At 38.5% G+C, this 18,944-nt stretch overlaps 1 protein-coding gene across 5 annotated transcripts; it reads left to right on the top strand.

Annotated features, from left to right (window-relative positions):
• The first annotated feature begins 2,890 nt into the window (after positions 1 to 2,890).
• Positions 2,891 to 17,645, top strand: MTX3 (metaxin 3). Of its 5 annotated transcripts, XR_008660993.2 has the most exons (10): positions 2,905 to 3,000; positions 3,494 to 3,563; positions 3,922 to 3,998; positions 4,921 to 5,013; positions 5,500 to 5,682; positions 5,829 to 5,905; positions 7,036 to 7,193; positions 7,579 to 7,675; positions 8,479 to 8,567; positions 10,334 to 10,383. XR_008660993.2 is itself a non-coding variant. In XM_055298410.2 (9 exons), exons 1-9 carry the CDS (start codon positions 2,920 to 2,922, stop codon positions 10,442 to 10,444), a joined length of 939 nt encoding a protein of 312 aa, XP_055154385.1. In that variant the 5' UTR covers positions 2,899 to 2,919; the 3' UTR covers positions 10,445 to 17,645. The 5 variants fall into 5 exon arrangements, 4 of the variants coding, with proteins under 4 accessions (XP_055154387.1, XP_055154389.1, XP_055154385.1 ...); XM_055298410.2 differs by lacking the exon at positions 7,579 to 7,675 and having other exon boundaries at positions 2,899 to 3,000; positions 10,334 to 17,645; XM_055298412.2 differs by lacking the exons at positions 7,579 to 7,675; positions 8,479 to 8,567 and having other exon boundaries at positions 2,891 to 3,000; positions 10,334 to 17,645.
• The last annotated feature ends 1,299 nt before the right edge of the window (positions 17,646 to 18,944 follow it).

Genomic DNA, 18,944 nt, shown 5'->3' with positions numbered 1-18,944 from the left:
ACAACTTCTGGCATGTAGAAATTGCTCCATAAATGTCAGAAATTATTAAATGTTCATTACACACAAAATGATAGCATCTCAGAGATAAAAGAACTTTTGCTTCATAAATGAATGAGCAGAGATATCAATGTACAATGATTGGCTCAAGCGCATATGGCTAATCAGAGGCCAAGTCAACTCAGCTCTCTTGATTTCTATTCAGTGTTTGTTCTTTCCCCTCCTTAAGGATTTTATATCTGAACACAAATTACAGAATCTTCAAGTTCAAAGGGATATTTAAGACTTTACAATTTAATTTTCCCATAAGGGACCATATACTGCACCATCACTTGTCACAAACCTTTCATCTTTCCCAACAGCATCATTTCCCAGATTCTTAATCACCCAGACAAAAAGAGCCTAACAAACCTTGCACTGTGGCTCCCAAGTTAAGAAACACACGAAGGATGGGTATGGATGACAAGGTCAGGTTGCCTCAGTTCAGATGACTATCACCAGATGAAACCGTTCTTAATGATCATCTTTTGAAAAATAAGATTTCTTTTTCCGGGAAAACACTGTCTGGGATACTCATTATAAAGCTGTGATTCAGGCCATCCCACACAAACATGGATGTTTTGCAGATAGTATTCTTCCTGGGAGGAATCTGAAGTTATGATTTAGATGAACTCTGAACAATACTCTAAAACAGCCAGGAAAAGGCAGAAGAGCCAACTAACCATACCAGGCATAATTTCTGAAGGTTTCAATTTTCTGTGTGGTTCTCTGGAACAGTATTCAGCCTGTTTGTGCAATCAGCTGTGTTAGAGTTTTTAAATTCAATCTAACAGATACAGACTCTCAAGAGGAACTGCAGCAATAAAAGATTGCTATTATCTATGCACTAATAAACCTGTGCGTAAGGATTCTTTCATCAGATTAAATGACATGCTATTCTGTCTCAATTCAACACTAAGGGAAGAGATTTAATTTCTCTTCAATGCAAATGCAATCACTGTATGTAGCAGCAGCAGTACGGAAGAAGGCCAAACTGAGTAACTGTGTTATGTGTCCACTAAGAATGTTCATTCACTCCTCTCAGTCCTGCTACAAACAAGGCTCAGGAAAACCACATTCTTTCTGTATGATTGTTTTAAATGCCTGATTGTAGTATATGGACCCTCAGCTTTATGGCTTAGGATTTTTTTCCCCCTGCCTTGCCTTTGTCAGTCTATGGCTTGGCATTTCTAACCCTCAAAACAGGGAGGCACCATTACAATCTGAAAGTTGAATTACTTTACTTTCTTTATACTGAAGACTCAACAGATAGTCTCCACTGATCACACAGAGGATGCATTGTCCCTCCTTTGTGTTTCTGTAGTATTTTGCTTATATTTCTAACCCTACTCGTGATTATCTGACTTGTTACACCTTGGTGTGTGTATATCTCCTTTGTGCACTGTGAACTCCTGTGGACAGAATTCATGTTTTATATATTTCTGTATTGTTCCAGAGCCTTATGATGTCTAAGACATAGGAGCTGCTCAATAAATGTTTCGACAGTTGTAATGGTACATATGTTGTGCATTTTCCAATTATACAGTTATTATTAATGAATTCTCATTTCTGACATATCTCTTTTTCATTTCTGAGAACTCTTGGTTTTGAAACATGTAAAAAAGACTTTAGCAGGCTGGCACTGTAATTTAGATGATTATGTAAACAGTAAGGGAGTGTCTAGCAAGTATTTGTTGAACAGTAATTTTACGAAAAGTTGCAGAGGTTTCTTCTGAGTTTTAGTTAAGAAGATCCGACCATCTCAGTGGGATAGAGGAAAGGAAAGAACTCAGAGGCATGACTGGGAGGGTATCCCAGAAAGACTACTGTGCCTTCTAGAAAAAAGACCCAGTACCCAAGTTCTAACTCTGAGACCCAGTCATATGTTTGGATCATAGCATTCCCAAGACCAAAATTTCCTCTAATAGTTTTTCTGAGAAATTGTCAGGTTTAACGTCAAGAAACATTTAGTCTGTGCTCATTAGGCCCACAGACATGACTAGCTACATGATTTGAGGGGCCCAGTACAAAATAAAAATGCAGGGCCCCTTGTTCAAAACTTAAGAATTTCAAGACAGTGACGGAAGAGCATCAGCCAAATGAGGAGTCTTTTTAAGCACAGAGCCTTGTGTGGCTGTACAGGTCCCACACCTATGAAGCTAGCCTTCTTCTGTGAAAGGCAAAAGGTCTGTAACTAGGGAGAGAAGCTACAATTCAAGTATGCACAAGGGACTGCAGGAACCCAGAGCTCCTAACTTTGTAAAAACATCACAGGGAAGGTGAGTTAAGCTCATTTTTGAGGGAGCAGTTGCATAGGGAAGAAAGATATTCCAGATTGAAGGACCAGCACTGAAGGTGGGCACACTTTACGTGATGTTCAGAAATACTGCAACTTTTAAGCAGGGTGGTGCCAGTGAACATGAGGGTGAGAACAGAATGAGGCTGGAAAGGCAGGCAGAGGCCACATATATGGGAGAAGGGGTTGAACAATTACTGAGTGCCTCCTGTGTGCCAAGTTCTTTCTCTCCATGACATTTTAAATACCACAATCTTGTAAATACTGGGTCATCCCTGTTTTACAAACAGGTTAATTTAGGCATCACACAGCTTTAATGTTCAAAGGGTTTGGAACACTCTAGGGATCTAATAAATATTAATATTTGAAGAATTACAGGTGGGTCTGTCTGACTTAAGGCGCAGAACTCTTACCCTTTAGGCCAAGCTGCTCCTAAGAGTTCTTTTTAATCCCTCCAGTCGTTCTCTCCCTCATCTCTCAAGAGCCCCCAAATTACCCTTCCTTCCCTTCGCCACGCCCCCGCGTTCCACGTGCCGGAAATTAGGAGGCAAAGTACTTCCGGGATAGTAAAGGTCGGCCCCCGCAAGATGGCGGCCCCCTTGGAGCTCAGTTGCTGGGGAGGCGGCTGGGGGCTCCCATCGGTTCACAGCGAGTCCCTGGTGGTGATGGTGAGGCCGCCTGGCGGGCCAGGGCGCAGGAGGAAGGGGCGAGCCGGAGGCGCGAGGCTAACTTGCCCCAGTTTCCCGCTGCGCTGCGGGGTCCAGGAGGGCCGGGCCGCTGCACGCTGCATTGCCCTGGGCTCCCTCCCACCGACGAGTCCCAACCTGGCCTGTACCGCCGCCGAACGCCGGCGGCAACGTCAAGGCTTCTCCGCTTGGCTCCGAGTTTTGTCCGCCTCACAAAGCTGTCTGGGCGGTGGAGTGAAACCCCGAAGCAAGGGGCGCGCCTTCCCTACTCTGCATCCCCAGGACCTTTTGGGGAGCAAAGTCCCCGAAAGCCGGGTGGCTGGCGCCCGCGTCCCTACTTGAGATCACGGGGAGGGATGCGGTCTCAGTATCAGTCGCCTTCTGCCTTTGGGGGATGGGGCTATGAAGTAAAGCTGCTCTGCAGCTTTGCATTACGCACTTGGTCTAAAATGTTTGATTGCAAACTCTGTTTCAGGCTTATGCCAAATTTTCTGGTGCACCCTTGAAAGTCAATGTGATAGATAACACCTGGAGAGGTTCAAGAGGTATAGTGTAAACCTTTACACTCCCCTTTCTGCACTTTTTTTTCTTCTTCCTCCATTTAAAGCTGTGAGGTATATAGCTATAATATTGAGGATTTAGTTTCTTACCGTGACCTTGGCTCTGTGTTGTTTATGGTTTGATCATTCTGAGTAATATCTCAAAGTGCAAGCGAAATCACTGGAAATTATGAGAAACGAAAATGTTCTCTAGAACTGCTCTTTGTGAAACAGCAAAAAACCCAAGACAAGCTTACTCATTTTTTCCCCTCTAAATGTGCAACTGCTATAGTTTTTAGGATATTGGACTCTCTCAGAGGAAATCACACTGTGTCCTTGTATGTAAACTGTTTTTTGATTATAGGTGATGTACCAATTTTGACAACTGAAGACGACATGGTTTCTCAGCCAGCAAAAATACTAAACTTTTTAAGAAAACAGGTGGGTGGTTCACTTTGAAGAAGTAGATTGGTAGATTGTTGATCCCTGCATGTTGGGCTTTTTTTTTTTTTTTTTTTTTTTTTGCCAACTCATTAGACAATTGGAGATACCTGAGACAAGATTTAAAAACAGATTTGAGAATCACTGCTCTAAAGCATGAGTTCTGTGATTTGAAAGTCATATGAAGAGGTAGTCAATTTATATTTTAATAAACTTTGCTTGAATTTTATTGAAATTTATATGTAAGTAGATTTAATTTAGCCATTTTCACTATTACACTTATTGATGGGATTGTCTGTTTTGTCACATAGTTGGTACACGTTTTGTGCTGGGCATGACACCTGAGTTCTCACCAACTAGCAACTATGTTATTTTTAAAAAGCTCTTATAGCAGTTTTATGGAATAATGTATCTAAATGTTTTAACAGTAGAGAGTTATGTATCCAAAATGTTTAAACATGTAAAGATTTATATGAATGCATAAGTTACTTGTTTTGCCAATACTGTACTTAAAAAAAATTGTGTCAATAACATTTTGAACTTTTATAAATTGGAAGGTTTTTTCTTTTTTCATGGGGAGAAACACAGCCAATTGGAACTGTTTCTTTCTTGTTAAAAATAATAGTTGCTTTTATTAAGTTTGTACTACATGCCATGCACTGAACTAGGTCATTAACAAGCATGAAAATAATAGTAGTTAATATTGTAACATTTATTGACCATATTGTGTATGTGGTGCTGTGCTAAGAACTTTATGTGCATTAAGCAGTAGATTTCACTGGATTTGTATTTCTCTTTCTCCCATTTTAATACCACGTTTACTATTTATAAGGGAAAATATGAATCCTGATTTGATTAGTTTTACTGTCTTTGGGCTGCTCTTTGACTTCTGAGTTTCTTTGGTTTTATTTTTTTTTAATAGAAATATAATGCTGATTATGAACTCTCAGCAAAACAAGGGGCAGATACATTGGCTTATATTGCTCTCCTCGAAGAGAAGCTTCTCCCTGCAGTGGTGAGTGTTCTTAAATATTACGGTATTTTAGTAGCCTAGTTGCAAATGTACATAGTCTGTTTAGAAAAATACCAATGAGAAAAGTCTTAAGAGAAAATTTTACTTCATATTACTGTGAAATTGGATTCTGTTAGGCATTCAACTAGTATGTGAAACAACAAAGTAAAATAAAATGTCATGTTGGAAATTCTTTGTGGGAGATGGATCTTTTTGCTCCATGTATAGAATTGGGTGTAATTCATTCATTCAACAAATGTTTATTGAACACCTGCTATGTGTCAGGCCTTGTTCTGGGTGTTTGGAAGATAGCAGTCAACAAAACTCACACATTTAAAATAATCTTGTTTTATCCTGAGTCATTCTAACTGGAAAATTTGTATGAAGACACTTAATATAAAGATATTTATAAAAAACTCTCATGTTGATTGAGTGATCTTTCATTTAATAAAAGAACATCCTTGTAGTGTTTTTTCTCTTCTTTTGCAGCTTCACACATTCTGGGTTGAGAGTGACAATTACTTTACTGTGACAAAGCCATGGTTTGCTTCACAAATTCCTTTTCCTTTGAGTTTGATCCTGCCTGGAAGAATGTCTAAGGGAGCACTGAACAGGATTCTCCTGACCAGAGGACAGCCTCCCCTCTACCACCTCCGAGAAGTGGAAGCACAGGTATAGTATGGATTATTCTTCAAGCAAGGGCGCTAGAGAGAAAGGACAAGATAAAATGCAGACATGAGTTTACCTAGAGATGCCTTCCTCAAAAGTAGTTTTAGAGTATCTTTTCTACTTTTGAGATATAATTTCATCCTTATTAGATATACAGAGATGCCAAGGAGTGCCTAAATCTTCTATCAAACAGATTGGGAACATCTCAGTTTTTCTTTGGAGATACGTGAGTATTCCCTTAAAAATCATTTTGATATTTTGTGCACATATATTCAGTGAGCAGCTATTTAAAGCAAGTCCTCTTATCTCCCCAAAAGATGAGTTTTTCACTTAAAAAAAAACAAGATTTAGGCCGGTGCGGTGGCTCATGCCCGTAATCACAGCACTTTGGGAGGCCGAGTTGGGCGGATCATCTGAGGCCAGGAGTTGAAGACCAGCCTGCCCAACATGGCGAAACCCCATCTCTACTAAAAATACAAAAAATTAGCTGGGTGTGGTGGTGGGCACCTGTAATCCCAGCTACTTGGGAGGCTGAGGCAGGAGAATCGCTTGAACTTGGGAGGTAGAGGTTGCAGTGAGCTGAGATCATGCCACTGCACTCCAGCCTGGGTGACAAGAGTGAAAATCCGTGTCAAAAAACCAAAACAAACAAAAAAATTTAATGGGCTTTTATCGGAAACTTTTTCTACCAGTGATAATCTAACATTGACTTAATAGGCTGCATATGTGAATTTAAAAACATCTAAGACTGTTCCCACTCTGCCTCCAGTCTATTTAACATTTGTGAGTAAAAATGAATCTATAAAGACAATTTCATTTTCTTCTATAGTCTAAGCTACTCAATGAGTAAAACCTTAGTTGCATCATTTTTATAAACTAAAATGGATAGTAAACCTTTTAAGAGAGTATACTGTGTAATTCAGAATTGAGAATTTTGAAAAAAAACACCATCCCAAGTTAGTATTTTCTTATGTGCTTAAAAAAAATCCTTAATTTAATATTTTCTTTTCTTTTTTTTTTTTTTGAGATGGAGTCTCGCTCTTGTCGCCCAGGCTAGAGTGCAGTGGCATGATCTTGGCTCATTGCAACCTCCACCTCCTGGGTTCAAGCAATTCTCCTGCCTCAACCTCCCAAGTAGCTGGGTTTACAGGTGCCTGCCACCACGCCTGGCTTTTTCCGTATTTTTAGTAGAGTCAGGGTTTCACCATGTTGGCCAGGCTTATCTCGAACTCCTGACCTCAAGTGATCTGCCCCCCTTGATCTCCCAAAGTGCTGGGATTACAGGCGTGAGCCACCACACCCGGCCTTCAGTTAATATTGTCTTATGTGCTTTAAAAATCCTTAATTTATTTCTAGGCCTTCTACCTTGGATGCCTATGTTTTTGGTTTTCTTGCACCTCTTTACAAAGTACGGTTTCCTAAAGTTCAGCTACAAGAACATCTGAAACAGCTCTCCAACCTCTGTCGCTTTTGCGATGACATCCTGAGCAGTTATTTTAGGCTTAGTCTTGGAGGTAAGCTGGCTCTTTTTCAGCTAATGTTTGTATGCATATTCTCCTATGTATGTATAAGGAAAATCCACTACTTATTTTAATTTTAGAAGTTTGTGTATTGTCTTTAAATAGTGGTTTATAGCACTTCAAGGATTTGTGTTTTTCCGACTTCATTTTTATTCTCATGTCAGTTCTTATTTAAATAGATAAATAGATATTTGCCTTTTATCTGTTCCTCTGGATTTTTACATTTCTTGCTTCTTGTTCTTTAAATATTACCCCTTTGAAGTGGGTCATTTTCTTCTAAAAGGTTAAAACCACAGGTATTAAGTCTTTGCTGAAAAACAGTATTTATCCTAATGCAAATGGGCAAGTACTTTAAATGATTTTTACCTGCTGCTTCTAGCATTTTCCTGCATGAACAGAAATCAGCAGCAGATTGATTTTGGTGAGGTACACTCCCATGATTCCACTACTTGAAAACTGATTGCATCAGAGTGGAGGTATAGTAAATAGAGGGCACCTGTTACTTAAGATGTGCTTCGTTGAGAGAGTGGGGCCTTGTGCTTAAGTGATTCAGATACTAAATTTCTATTGGGAGGGTTGGCTGAAATTGTCTTTTTAAGAAACAGGTTATAAAGATAGCTGGCTTAGGTGGACAGTTTATTATTTTATGGTGGGTTATGTATTCTGTATACAGGAAGGGGTTAGTAGTTTGGGAGTCATGAAATTAATGTTCAACCTCGTTAACTTGGGAGCAGTGGTTAGCAAACCTGATTATTTGACAGATAAAAAATCTTGGGTCCTATTCCAGACTTACTAAATTAGAATCTTTTAGGCATCAATCCTAGGAATTTGTAATTTTAAGTTCTTCTAAATACTTTGGATATCTGGTGGGCAACCTTTTGGGAGTTACTGCCTTAGAAAACTATCCAGATAGTTGTGACGAAAGACCTATTTGAAGTGGATGCGAGAAAGGAATAGCTTAAACTTGAGAAGGAAATGAGGACTACTGTGCTGTTTTTTTTTTTTTTTTAAATACTAATTATTGTGGCCAATTGCAGAACACTTGGTTAGCAGTGTTACTTAGTGGATAAATTTTTGTCCGTTTTGCTCAGGGTTTAGTTTTGGAGCATTCGAATCCCTCTCTTTGCCTTTAAACCCAGAATGGTTTTCCTCTTTGCCTTTTTTGGGGGAGGGTGGGGCACTGGACAGGGTGGGTAGACTCAAAATTCTTTCAATCTAAATAGCTTTAAAGGCTTTAAAAATTTCCTGTCTTTCTCTGATTTCTGTCCTGGCTTCTTAGGCATCTCTCCAGCTGGACAAGAAACGGTAGATGCAAATCTGCAGAAACTCACACAACTTGTAAATAAGGAATCCAACTTGATTGAAAAGGTCAAGTCTACTTCAATCATTTTATCATAGTTTAGTATTTTCCTTTCTGTAGCTAATATTGTCATTTGGGTCACGCATTAACTGTACCCTTTTAGTTTTTTTATGGAGCTTATTTTTCAGAAAACTGTTTAAATATACTTTCACTAAAGTTGTATGTAACATAGTGTTTTGAAGCCCATAGTGGCCTGATTGCGGAAAGATCAGATAAGAGTATTGGGTTTACTTTTGCCACACAATTAGTACCCTTTAAGCTAGGAAATCCAAAAGATTTGCTTTAAAAAAAAACAAAGCGGCCGGGTGCAGTGGCTCACTCCTGTAATCTCAGCACTTTGGGAGGCTGAGGCGGGCAGATCATGAGGTCAGGAGATGGAGACCATCCTGGCTAATACGGTGAAACCCCGTCTCTACTAAAAATACAAAAAATTAGCTGGGCGTGGTGGCGGGCACCTGTAGTCCCAGCTACTCAGGAAGCTGAGGCAGGAGAATGGCGTGAACCCAGGAGGCGGAGCTTGCAGTGAGCTGAGATCACGCCACTGCACTCCAGCCTGGGCAACAGAGCGAGACACCGTCTGAAAAAAAACAAAAAAACACAAAGCAAAAACACTTCTTGCTGTGTGTCTGCCTCTCTGTCTCTTAATGTTTCTTAAGATTGTAAGCACTGGGCTTATCTTTTCTTATTAACAGCACTGTGTTCTTTTCTTCTTTCCACGTGAAAGTTTTATTTTTTCTCCTTCTTCTTGTTCTCTGCTCTAGATATAGTTTATAGTTTTTCACCAGTGTAGATATTTTGCCACTTGGGGTGTTCTTTTCATGAGAGAAACATTGAGGAACTGGGAGGGGAGAGAGCCAACAAAGGAAATTTCAAGTGTGATTCTAGTAGGAAAAATACAAAGAGGTTACATATTTTTTCCCCAGTAACTGATAAGCTTGCTTTTTTTTTTCCTGATACAAATAGTATTACTTACTATTTTACAAACTCATAGGGCAATGAGGCCTGCTGACACTGGCTAACAGTTTCTGAGGTCCACCACTGTGTTATTTGAGCTTGATGTGGGTTACCTCATTTAGAACTGATCCAGTGTTTGGAAAACCACTGGATTAGATTTAAAGAATTTATCTTTCTTTTTGCCTAATGTCCTAGCTTCCTTTGGTCTGCATACTCTCAGTTCTAAAAAGCTGGTCTTTTTTGATTGGAATGCGGGTCATTTTCATTGAGGTAAAGAAGTATAGTTGAAAGAATAATAGTTTTGGAATCAGAAGACCTGGGTTCAAGTTTTAGCTCTCATACTAGCTTGTGACGTGGGGAAATCACTTAACCTTACAGAGTCTTGTTTTGCTCATTTGTACAACGAGGAAGGTCTGTGTCTGCCTTTTCTTAGCGTATCGGGAAGATCAAGTAAGATACTGTACGTGAACATAGTTTGCAAACTGGAGCTTAGTGTAACAGTACTGCTTTTACACTTACTATCAGAAGACCTCTTTAAGTTATGGTTGAGTTCAGTAGAATATTTATTTTGTGGAATTAACTATAATTCTGTGAAGGTATCAGGAATGAGCCACATTGCTTTTTACAGAAACTGAGTCAGCTGGTATTTGAGGTATGACATTTAGAATTCTTGAGATTATTTGTAAGAAAAAGGTTTCTCTAGCAGCCCAGGAAACATATGGTTCTGTACTCTTCTAGGCTGTAGTTTGGATGGGGAGGCCACAGTCCACATAAGCGGTGCCACAGCATTAGTCAGATGTATCTTTTGTACTTTCTACAGATGGATGACAATCTTCGCCAAAGCCCTCAGCTTCCTCCTCGGAAACTGCCAACACTTAAATTGACTCCAGCAGAAGAAGAAAATAATTCCTTCCAACGGCTTTCACCCTGACGATAGTCATGGTTTGTGGCCAAAGTCAAATGATTGTTGCAGTAATCTCTTACACCAAGTGTGTGAAGGCAAAAAGAAGATACCATAATAGGTATTAAGGAAGACTCTAAACCAAAAGGAACTTTCTATGCCATCTGTTTTTACTATTATTATTAGGAAGCTTGTATTCTAGCTTGGCACTGCATTTTTAATAACATCAAAGAGAATGCTAAATGAACTTGGGGGGGGAAGAAAAACACATCGTACTGTATACAAAGAACTGCCTTAATCATGGCAGATTTTTGCCTTTGGTTCACATGTTGCTGACCAAAAGCTACAATTCTGTTCTGAATGTGCACTCCTAATTTATTTGAGTTAATTTATTCAATTTATTAACTTAGTTTTCTTAGACCAGGCTGAATACCTAATATGTGGCTTTTTGGCTGAGGCTTTTTACTTCTGTTTAGAAATTTGATGCCTATTTTAGGAACCAGAAAAAGATAAATTGCTTCAGTAGAAGAGACCATATTTAACTTTAAAAAGTGATGAGGAATGTGCTTTTTAATTATGCTCTCATAAGTCTAATCTTTTGGGGGTTTAGTAGCACATAGATAAATATTAAAGGTGGTTACGTATAATAACATCTGATAATACTCATTTCAGTATAACATTGGTCTTTGCTGATGTGTTCGATATAGGTTAGGAAGGGGTCCTTTAGTTTACTTGGGCGAATGTGGCAGTTTTAGACCTATGTCTTTGTAGTACATCTTTAGTTGTCTTTCTTGTATTAATTCCAGAAGAAGTGAATGTACTGGTTATCGTTACTATGCTAGGCTGTAAAATCTTACTGAAATTGCCCACTTGTTAGACACTACTCAGGAGGAGCCCATGGCCAGGGTAGTAGAAAAACTGTGCATCTGGTCCAAGTTTTCTGTGCTTGGCTCAGGCTAATATTCTTTCATAAGATGCATATCATGTAGTCAAAAGCTTTCTGACAACCAATTATTTTTCATACATTTCACTTACATTCGAAGAATACAAAGGAGCAATCAGAAATAGCAGCTTTTAACGAATATTTTCTATTTATTGGTTGCTGAACTGTTAAGGGATTTGCTGTGTGGTAATTTTACTTATAATAGAAACTTGCTTATTTTAGTGGTTGAGGTGCTTTGGTTGTCCTAAAACCACTTCTGAGGTTTTTAAAATGTAGAACCATGTTTTTGATTAGCGTCTTAAAAGATTACTGTGGTGCTCAGCAAATCTTACCAAGTCGTGCAGGAACCCATATGTTAAGAAAACGAGCTTTGTAGTCAAAAGACTCATCTAATTTGAGCTGAGTGGAGCTCAGCTGTGTTTGACCCACATCCTCCCAATTTGTTCTGTATTTAGGTAGTTATTTATACAGGAGTCTTTAAGTCATTGTAAATATTTTTTCTTGAAAGTTTTAACTAAGTGAGAAGTAAGGTAGTCTTCAAAATCTTGGTCATCTGTTTGGATTAGGGAAAGTACCTCATGAGTTGCACATTACTTCTACAACAGGGTGTGTGTGTGTGTTTGTGTGTGTCAGTCATCTTCAAAGGCAGATGATTAGATTCCAGCAATCTGAAATCTATTATTCCAGCAGTCTGAAACCTAAATATTTTATATTGGAAATCATGACTGTGAGACTTTATCGTCCTCTAGGATGGATGTATATTGGAGAAGGGTGGTTAGCACATTCATCAGACATCTGCTTATGCTTTGGTCAAGGCCAGTCATTTTTAATTATGATTTTTTTTTTTTTTTTTTTTTTTGAGACGGAGCCTCACTCTGTCGCCCAGGCTGGAGTGCAGTGGCGCAATCTCGGCTCACTGCAAGCTCTGCCTCCCGGGTTCACGCCATTCTCCTGCCTCAGCCTCTCCGAGTAGCTGGGACTACAGGCGCCCGCCACCATGCCTGGCTAATTTTTTTGTGTTTTTAGTAGAGACGGGGTTTCACCGTGGTCTCGATCTCCTGACCTTGTGATCCGCCCGCCTCGGCCTCCCAAAGTGCTGGGATTACAAGCGTGAGCCACCGTGCCCGGCTTAATTATGATTTATATCAGACCCTCCAAAAAGTATTTGAAATATATTACAGTTATAACGTACAAGTACATTACATGTATATTACATGTAAAACAGGACAATTTAAAAATTTTAAATTTTAAAGAATTAAAAAAATTTAAAAATTTAAATTAAAAAAATTAAAAATTTGTAGAACCATATCAACACTGACAGATTCTAAAATTAAGTAGTAAACTTAACTCCAAGTTTCTCCATGGGCAAAGTCAAAAGATAATGCTAGGTTATGTCAATTTTTCTTTCAATAAAACTGCTCATGTCTATTAGGAAGAAAAATGTGTTTAAAGTTTTACAGGAACGTGGAGCTCATGTCCTTCTGATATTAGACTTTGATAAAGAAGCATACTGTAATGTTTTATGAACTGAAATTTTAATCAAAAGAGGTCATTTTAGAATAACAAGTATTTGTCTTTTTTAGTAGAAGGAATGACTGTCAATGTGATTTATTCGTTTTTGTGTCATCCGTACTTCGAACTGCCATTAGCCTTACATTCTCACTATAGTCCGTAATGCTTCCAGATCACCTTTCCTAAGATGCAACATGTGATTTTAGTGAGAGTTTATATGTTGGGTTACTTAGTTGAGCTGTTTATGTATATGCAAATAAGATGACAGGAAGCTGTAACTGAGCACAAAGTACTTTAGGGATCAGACACACATATAGGAAGCTCTTAGAAATGAACTTTTTTTTTTTTTTTTTTTTTTTGAGACAGAGTTCACTCTTGTTGCCTGGGCTGGAGTGCAGTGGCGCAGTCTCGGCTCACTGCAACCTCCGCCTCCTGGGTTCAAGCAAGTCTCCTGTCTCAGCCTCCCAAGTAGCTGGGATTACAGGCATGTGCCCCCACGCCCAGCTAATTTTGTATTTTTTTTAGTAGAGACGGGGTTTCACCATGTTGGTCAGGCTGGTCTTGAACTCCTGACCTCAAGTGATTCACCTGCCTTGGCCTCCCAAAGTGCTGGGATTACAGGCGTGAGCCACTGCACCCGGCCAAAAAGAACATTTTGTCAATCTGAACAGAGCACAGAACACTTTTTCAGACTGAACAGACTGCTGGACCAGCCTGTCATGATATGTTTTGGATAAAGTTTGAGTTCATTGGGATAAATGGCCCACAATCTTAAACAGAATACTGTGAGTCAATGCCTTTTGGAAGTGATGGTGGAGGATAATATGATTAAAGGGAACATGCTTGTTTTTATTTTTGTTGGTAGTATATGATTAGAAAAACTAGATAATTCCCATAAGATGAAGATCTTCCGTGAACAAACTACCATCAATCATCCATCAGATTGATTTTTTTTTTTTTTTTAAGTAACACTAAAGAAGCTGTAAAGAACATTGAAGGTGGTCATTCCTTCAAAACTGTGTTTTGACCACACAAAAGATGGGCGTTAACAAACCAAATTTCAACTTAAGTCTGTTTGTATTATATTGGGGGTGCTGCAAGACTGGAGATTTTATAAAAGCAAGCATTTTTATTTCCATTTATAATTTCTATTCAATGTTGCTAGATACATTAACATGAAGGAATGGGGAAACTTATTTCAGTCAAAGCTAAAATTTTCAGAAGTCTGTAAAAATAGAAAAACACCATTGAAAGAGGCAGAAATAGGTAATGGGGATAGTATCTTAGAAAACCTGTTGGTTAAGGCAGCTGCATGTGATAAAAGTGGTATTTGAACTTGGTAGTGTTTCCTTAGAACCTCTTCCAAAAATATGCATTTACCAGGCTTGTTACATTTTTTTGGACAGTTTTTCATCAACTATCAAAAACTTTAACCCTTTTAAAACCTAGATGTAAATGCTTACATGTAAAGACAGGAAGCTAAGCAATGGGTACCTGGGATCTCTGAACTATTTTTGTAATTTCTTATGAGTCTAAGTATTTCAAAATAAAAGTGGTTTTAAAGTAAATTCATAGATTAAATATATCATTATCTATATAAACTATGATTTAAAACTTTAATTTTCCAAACATAGTATTCAACTTAGTTGAATAAATATATGATAGAAGTTAAATACAATTTTTATTTCATTCTTAAGAAAAACTCGTTTGTAACAAATGATATCTAAAGATCTATTTTGCCTTACCAGAAAAGAAAAAAAAACCCTAAAACCAAAAACTCCTTTTCCCTAGGATGTCAAAAATGCTGTGATTTAAAATATCTAATTATATTTTTTTCTTTCTATGGTAGCGGGGTTTACTTTTGAGGATAAAATATTTTGAAAAAGTTCTGTCCCTTGATGTGGTACTTCTCCCGTGCCTTGTACTTGTTCTCTCTCCATATGCACAGGGTGACAAGATGCTCACCTTTAATGAAGAAGGTGTAGCTTTTTGTTTTAAGGTGTAATTGTCTTTGTCTTGATTTGGCTATTTTTATAACTGAAATCCTGAGCAACAGAGATAATTTGGGTGGTAATGATCGTCTTTTGTATATGTTCTTGATGTTAAGAAATATTTTTTGCTGCCATTCAGCTTTGTGGAATTTATGTTTACTTTTCAATATTTTCATATTTCTTAACCAGATTTTAAAGAAACTTGTTGTTAGTTATGTGAAATCAAAGGTCAGGTCAGTAATCCCATTATCCTCAAACTTGAAGTTTCATTGGATGTTCAAAATGCTAATTTTCGCAGAGATATAAGGATAAATTAGTTTTAGTTTGTGTTTTTAAGGGTTTGCAAAATAATTTGGCTCCCAAACTCTTGTTGGGGTATAGTGTTTGCTAGGAGCCCAGGTTACCTGCCCTGGACTTAAATTGTGATTGAAGTGGAGAGGTACTCTAGGAGTTTAAAAAGACACAAAATTATTTTTTTTTGCCATGGATTTCTGATAAGAATTAACATTCTTGAACAAAGGTATCAGAAAGGGTAACTCGAGTTGAAGGTTTGTGAATAGAAAGGGAAATGTGATAGATTATTCAGAACAAAATAAATAGACAAAATAACAAAAGACAGGAAAATAAGTCTCTTTGTGTCCCTATTAATCATTTGAAATTATGCTATAATATTTTTTAAAACTCACCTTTTTGGTTCTGGGTGAAGCAGTTCCTAAAGGAGTGTTTTGTCAGAAAATATTGTTAGGTGAATAGAGGGTTCTGTGGCCAAGTAAGTTTGGGAAATAGTGGGTTAGACAAAGTTGAGTTACTGTTGGCCTTTCAGACCTTTGATACGCTAATGTGCATTTTAAATCTCCAAGAAGCACCTCTATTTTATACATCATTTCCCTAATTTATTTTAATACGGATTTTTTGTTTTTGTTTTCTTGAGACGGAGTCTTGGTCTTGTCACCCAGGCTGGAGTGTGGTGGCGCTATCTCGGCTCACTACAACCTCCACCTCCCAGGTTCAAGCAATTCTCCTGCCTCAGCCTCCCAAATAACTGGGATTACAGGCGCCTGCCACCACGCTCAGCTAATTTTTGTATTTTTAGTAGAGATGGGGTTTCACCATGTTGACCAGGCTGATTTTGAACTCCTGACCTCAGGTGATTCTGCCTGCCTCACCCTCCCAAAGTGCTGGAATTACAGGTATGAGCCACTGCCCCCGGCCGGACTTTTTTTAAAATAGGTATCTTGTGGGATTTGTGTTCTGAGAGATACACCTAAGGAAATGCTGCCCTACAGTGTTTTGCTAGTTTATACTCATTACAAAGGTTTCTTATTGTTGGGTGCCCCCCTAGCCAGTGGTAGTAAAATTGGAAGAGACAGGTCAAGACTCCCTTGGACCATGGCATCGAGAGAGGGATGGCTGTCGGCATAGATATGTTGGTTATTTAGGCATTTGTGAGGGAGGCCCCTGGCTATTCCAGCCCATTTCCTTAGAATCCCAGATGGCCGGGAACAGCTGTACAAGGGTCTGAACTGGTGGTTTCAGAGGACTACCCAGTTCCTAAGCATCCATGAGGCAGAGGGAACCAACTTGTATTTCCAGAACAATTTTCCAAACCTTTTCTGGCTGTGCTTTAAAAGTGCCAAAAAGGCAATGGGTGTTTATGACACCAAAGTCACATACAAGCTAGTATGATACATACATCATAGAAAGCTTATAGTTGCTTCAGTGACAAAGCAAAGGAAGTGTAATATTTTCAAGTTTTGTTCATTATTGAAGACAGTCTAAGGTTCATAGTTTTCACTAAATTCTAAGCAGATTCTATATCCTAAACATTTAAACATTTAAACCTAAGCCTTATTTAAACCTCATTCGGCCTGCAGATATGTTTGATATCACTTCAGAGTCGAAAACCAGATTACTAATCATGCGTAAGGAAGCATTTTGTGTGTCTTTGCAATGTATACAATTGCATTATTTGGAACACCATTTTGAATGTGTATTTGAGAGCTCACCTGTGGGTTTTGAGTTGTGGTGTAATGGTGAACATGTAGCCACATGAAAGGCTGTTGGATCTTTGTTCTGATTCTTCAGTCGTCTTCTTGCAAATTCAGAGAAATGTCTTTTAATCATTTCGTTTACATATCCCAGATCCTTGGAAATCATGAAAAATAACTTGCCAGAGTTTGCATCAGCCCTCAATAAGTCATGAACCATAGAGAAGGTCATGGGGCCATTTATTCTTTGGACCGTTGGCTACTTCTGAAGTGCTGGCTTCCTTCTCTCTAGGAGGAGTCGTGTACTCAAGCTTTTAAGTTAAATGCATAAAAATGAGTTTTACTTCTCTTCTGACTTGATTTTTAATTTTATGAAATGGGAAATAATGTTTTTCCATTTTTCTGTTCATTTTGAAGTGGGAATTCAAGGTGTTTATAATGTCACGTCACTGTTCTGAAACATTGACAGTAAAGACAAGAAATATATGTATGTAGTATGTATATTAGTTTTGTCCCACCAAGCCTATCTTTGAATGGCAAACATTTTAAAAACATCTGTTCTAGTTGCACAACTACTCTAGCTTCATTATAAAGTAAACAATCTTAAAGTAAGCAATGTTGGCCATAATTTCAATATTCTAGCCTTGCCGAGTGTGAATATATTTTACTCAGAGACTATGTATAAATACACTAAAAAGTGGTGATGGTGATCAATATTGTAAAGAATTTATTCTGATAAATGAGAAACTGGATATAATGTCAAAATAGCTATTTTCTCAATAAAAATCTCAAATCTCCTGACTGCTTATTAATTCTTGACTTAATGTTATTTATTCTTTGAGGTAAATCTTTTCATCATGAAGAATTTTTTGGTGGTTGAATGTAGTTGTTCAGGTAGGGCTGGGACTGAGCTATAGACATAGTGGGTTTTTTTAAAATGTCCATTCTTTTTTTTTTTTTTTTTTTTTTTTGAGACAGAGTTTTGCTCTTATTACCCAGGCTAGAGTGTGGTCTCGGCTCACTGCGATGATGCGATCTCGGATCACTGGTGCGATCTCGGCTCACTGCAACCTCTGCCACCCGGGTTCAAGCAATTCTCCTGCCTTAGCCTCCCAAGTAGCTGGGATTACAGGCACCTGCCACCTTACCTGGCTAATTAATTTTTTATTTTTATTTTTTGTGTTTTTTTTTAGTAGAGATGGGGTTTCACCATGTTGGCCAGGCTGCTCTTGAACTCCTGACCTCAGGTGATCCACCCATCTCGGTCTCCCAGAGTGCTGGGATTACAGGCGTGAGCCACCGTGCCTGGCCAAAAAATGTCCATTCTTTCTGTTATGTGTTGAGACCACTTGTGCTCTTGCCACTCCAGGCTAAGGGAGGTTAGAGGCCTGTTCTCTAGGCCGCTGGTTTGTGTAGGACCTCAGATGCTTACACAGCCTTGCAGGGTTATAGTTCTCTCATCCCTTTAGCTCTGTAAGTTTCTTGTAAATTATACCTTTTGCTCACCCAGATAGTACGGTCATAGTCTATTGTAATTGAATGGAAGATTTAACTGAGAAAAATAATGTAATTTTAGTTGGAGGGAAGATATTCAGGTTTTTTTACTGCTTCGTTTATGGGACAAAGTATATGGTTCTAGAGAACCCTGTTATTTATAGCTGTAAGTTAAATGGACAAGTTCCCTGAGAGAATGGGTGTCTTTGCTAGTAGAATTTTTTTTAATTGAGGTGTAATTTACATGTAGTAAAATGCATAGGCCTTCCAAGTAGAACTGTGCAGGTATGTAAGTACTTTTCTCACATGAGAAGCCAGCTACATCTTTGTCGATACTCCTTTCCCCAAAGAACACAAATCTTAATTACTTATGCACTTTGGGTTCCAGGTGAAAGCCCTTGGGTGGATTGAGGTGGTGAGTAATGATCACTTGCTTGCTGCAAGAGAACAGAAAAGAGGAGTTGCTATTGTGGAATAATGGAATTATTTGCAGAGACAACTATTTAGAGTCACAAAGCTGGGAACCATATGACAAAGAGCTTCAGAAATTTTTGGTTCTTATTTGCTCATCTCAGAGGCTTGGCTTTTGTCTGAGACTATCT

The sequence above is a fragment of the Symphalangus syndactylus genome, chromosome 11, assembly GCF_028878055.3.
Source record: "Symphalangus syndactylus isolate Jambi chromosome 11, NHGRI_mSymSyn1-v2.1_pri, whole genome shotgun sequence".
NCBI lineage: Eukaryota > Metazoa > Chordata > Mammalia > Primates > Hylobatidae > Symphalangus > Symphalangus syndactylus.
This window is presented reverse-complemented; position numbering and strand designations above follow the sequence as displayed.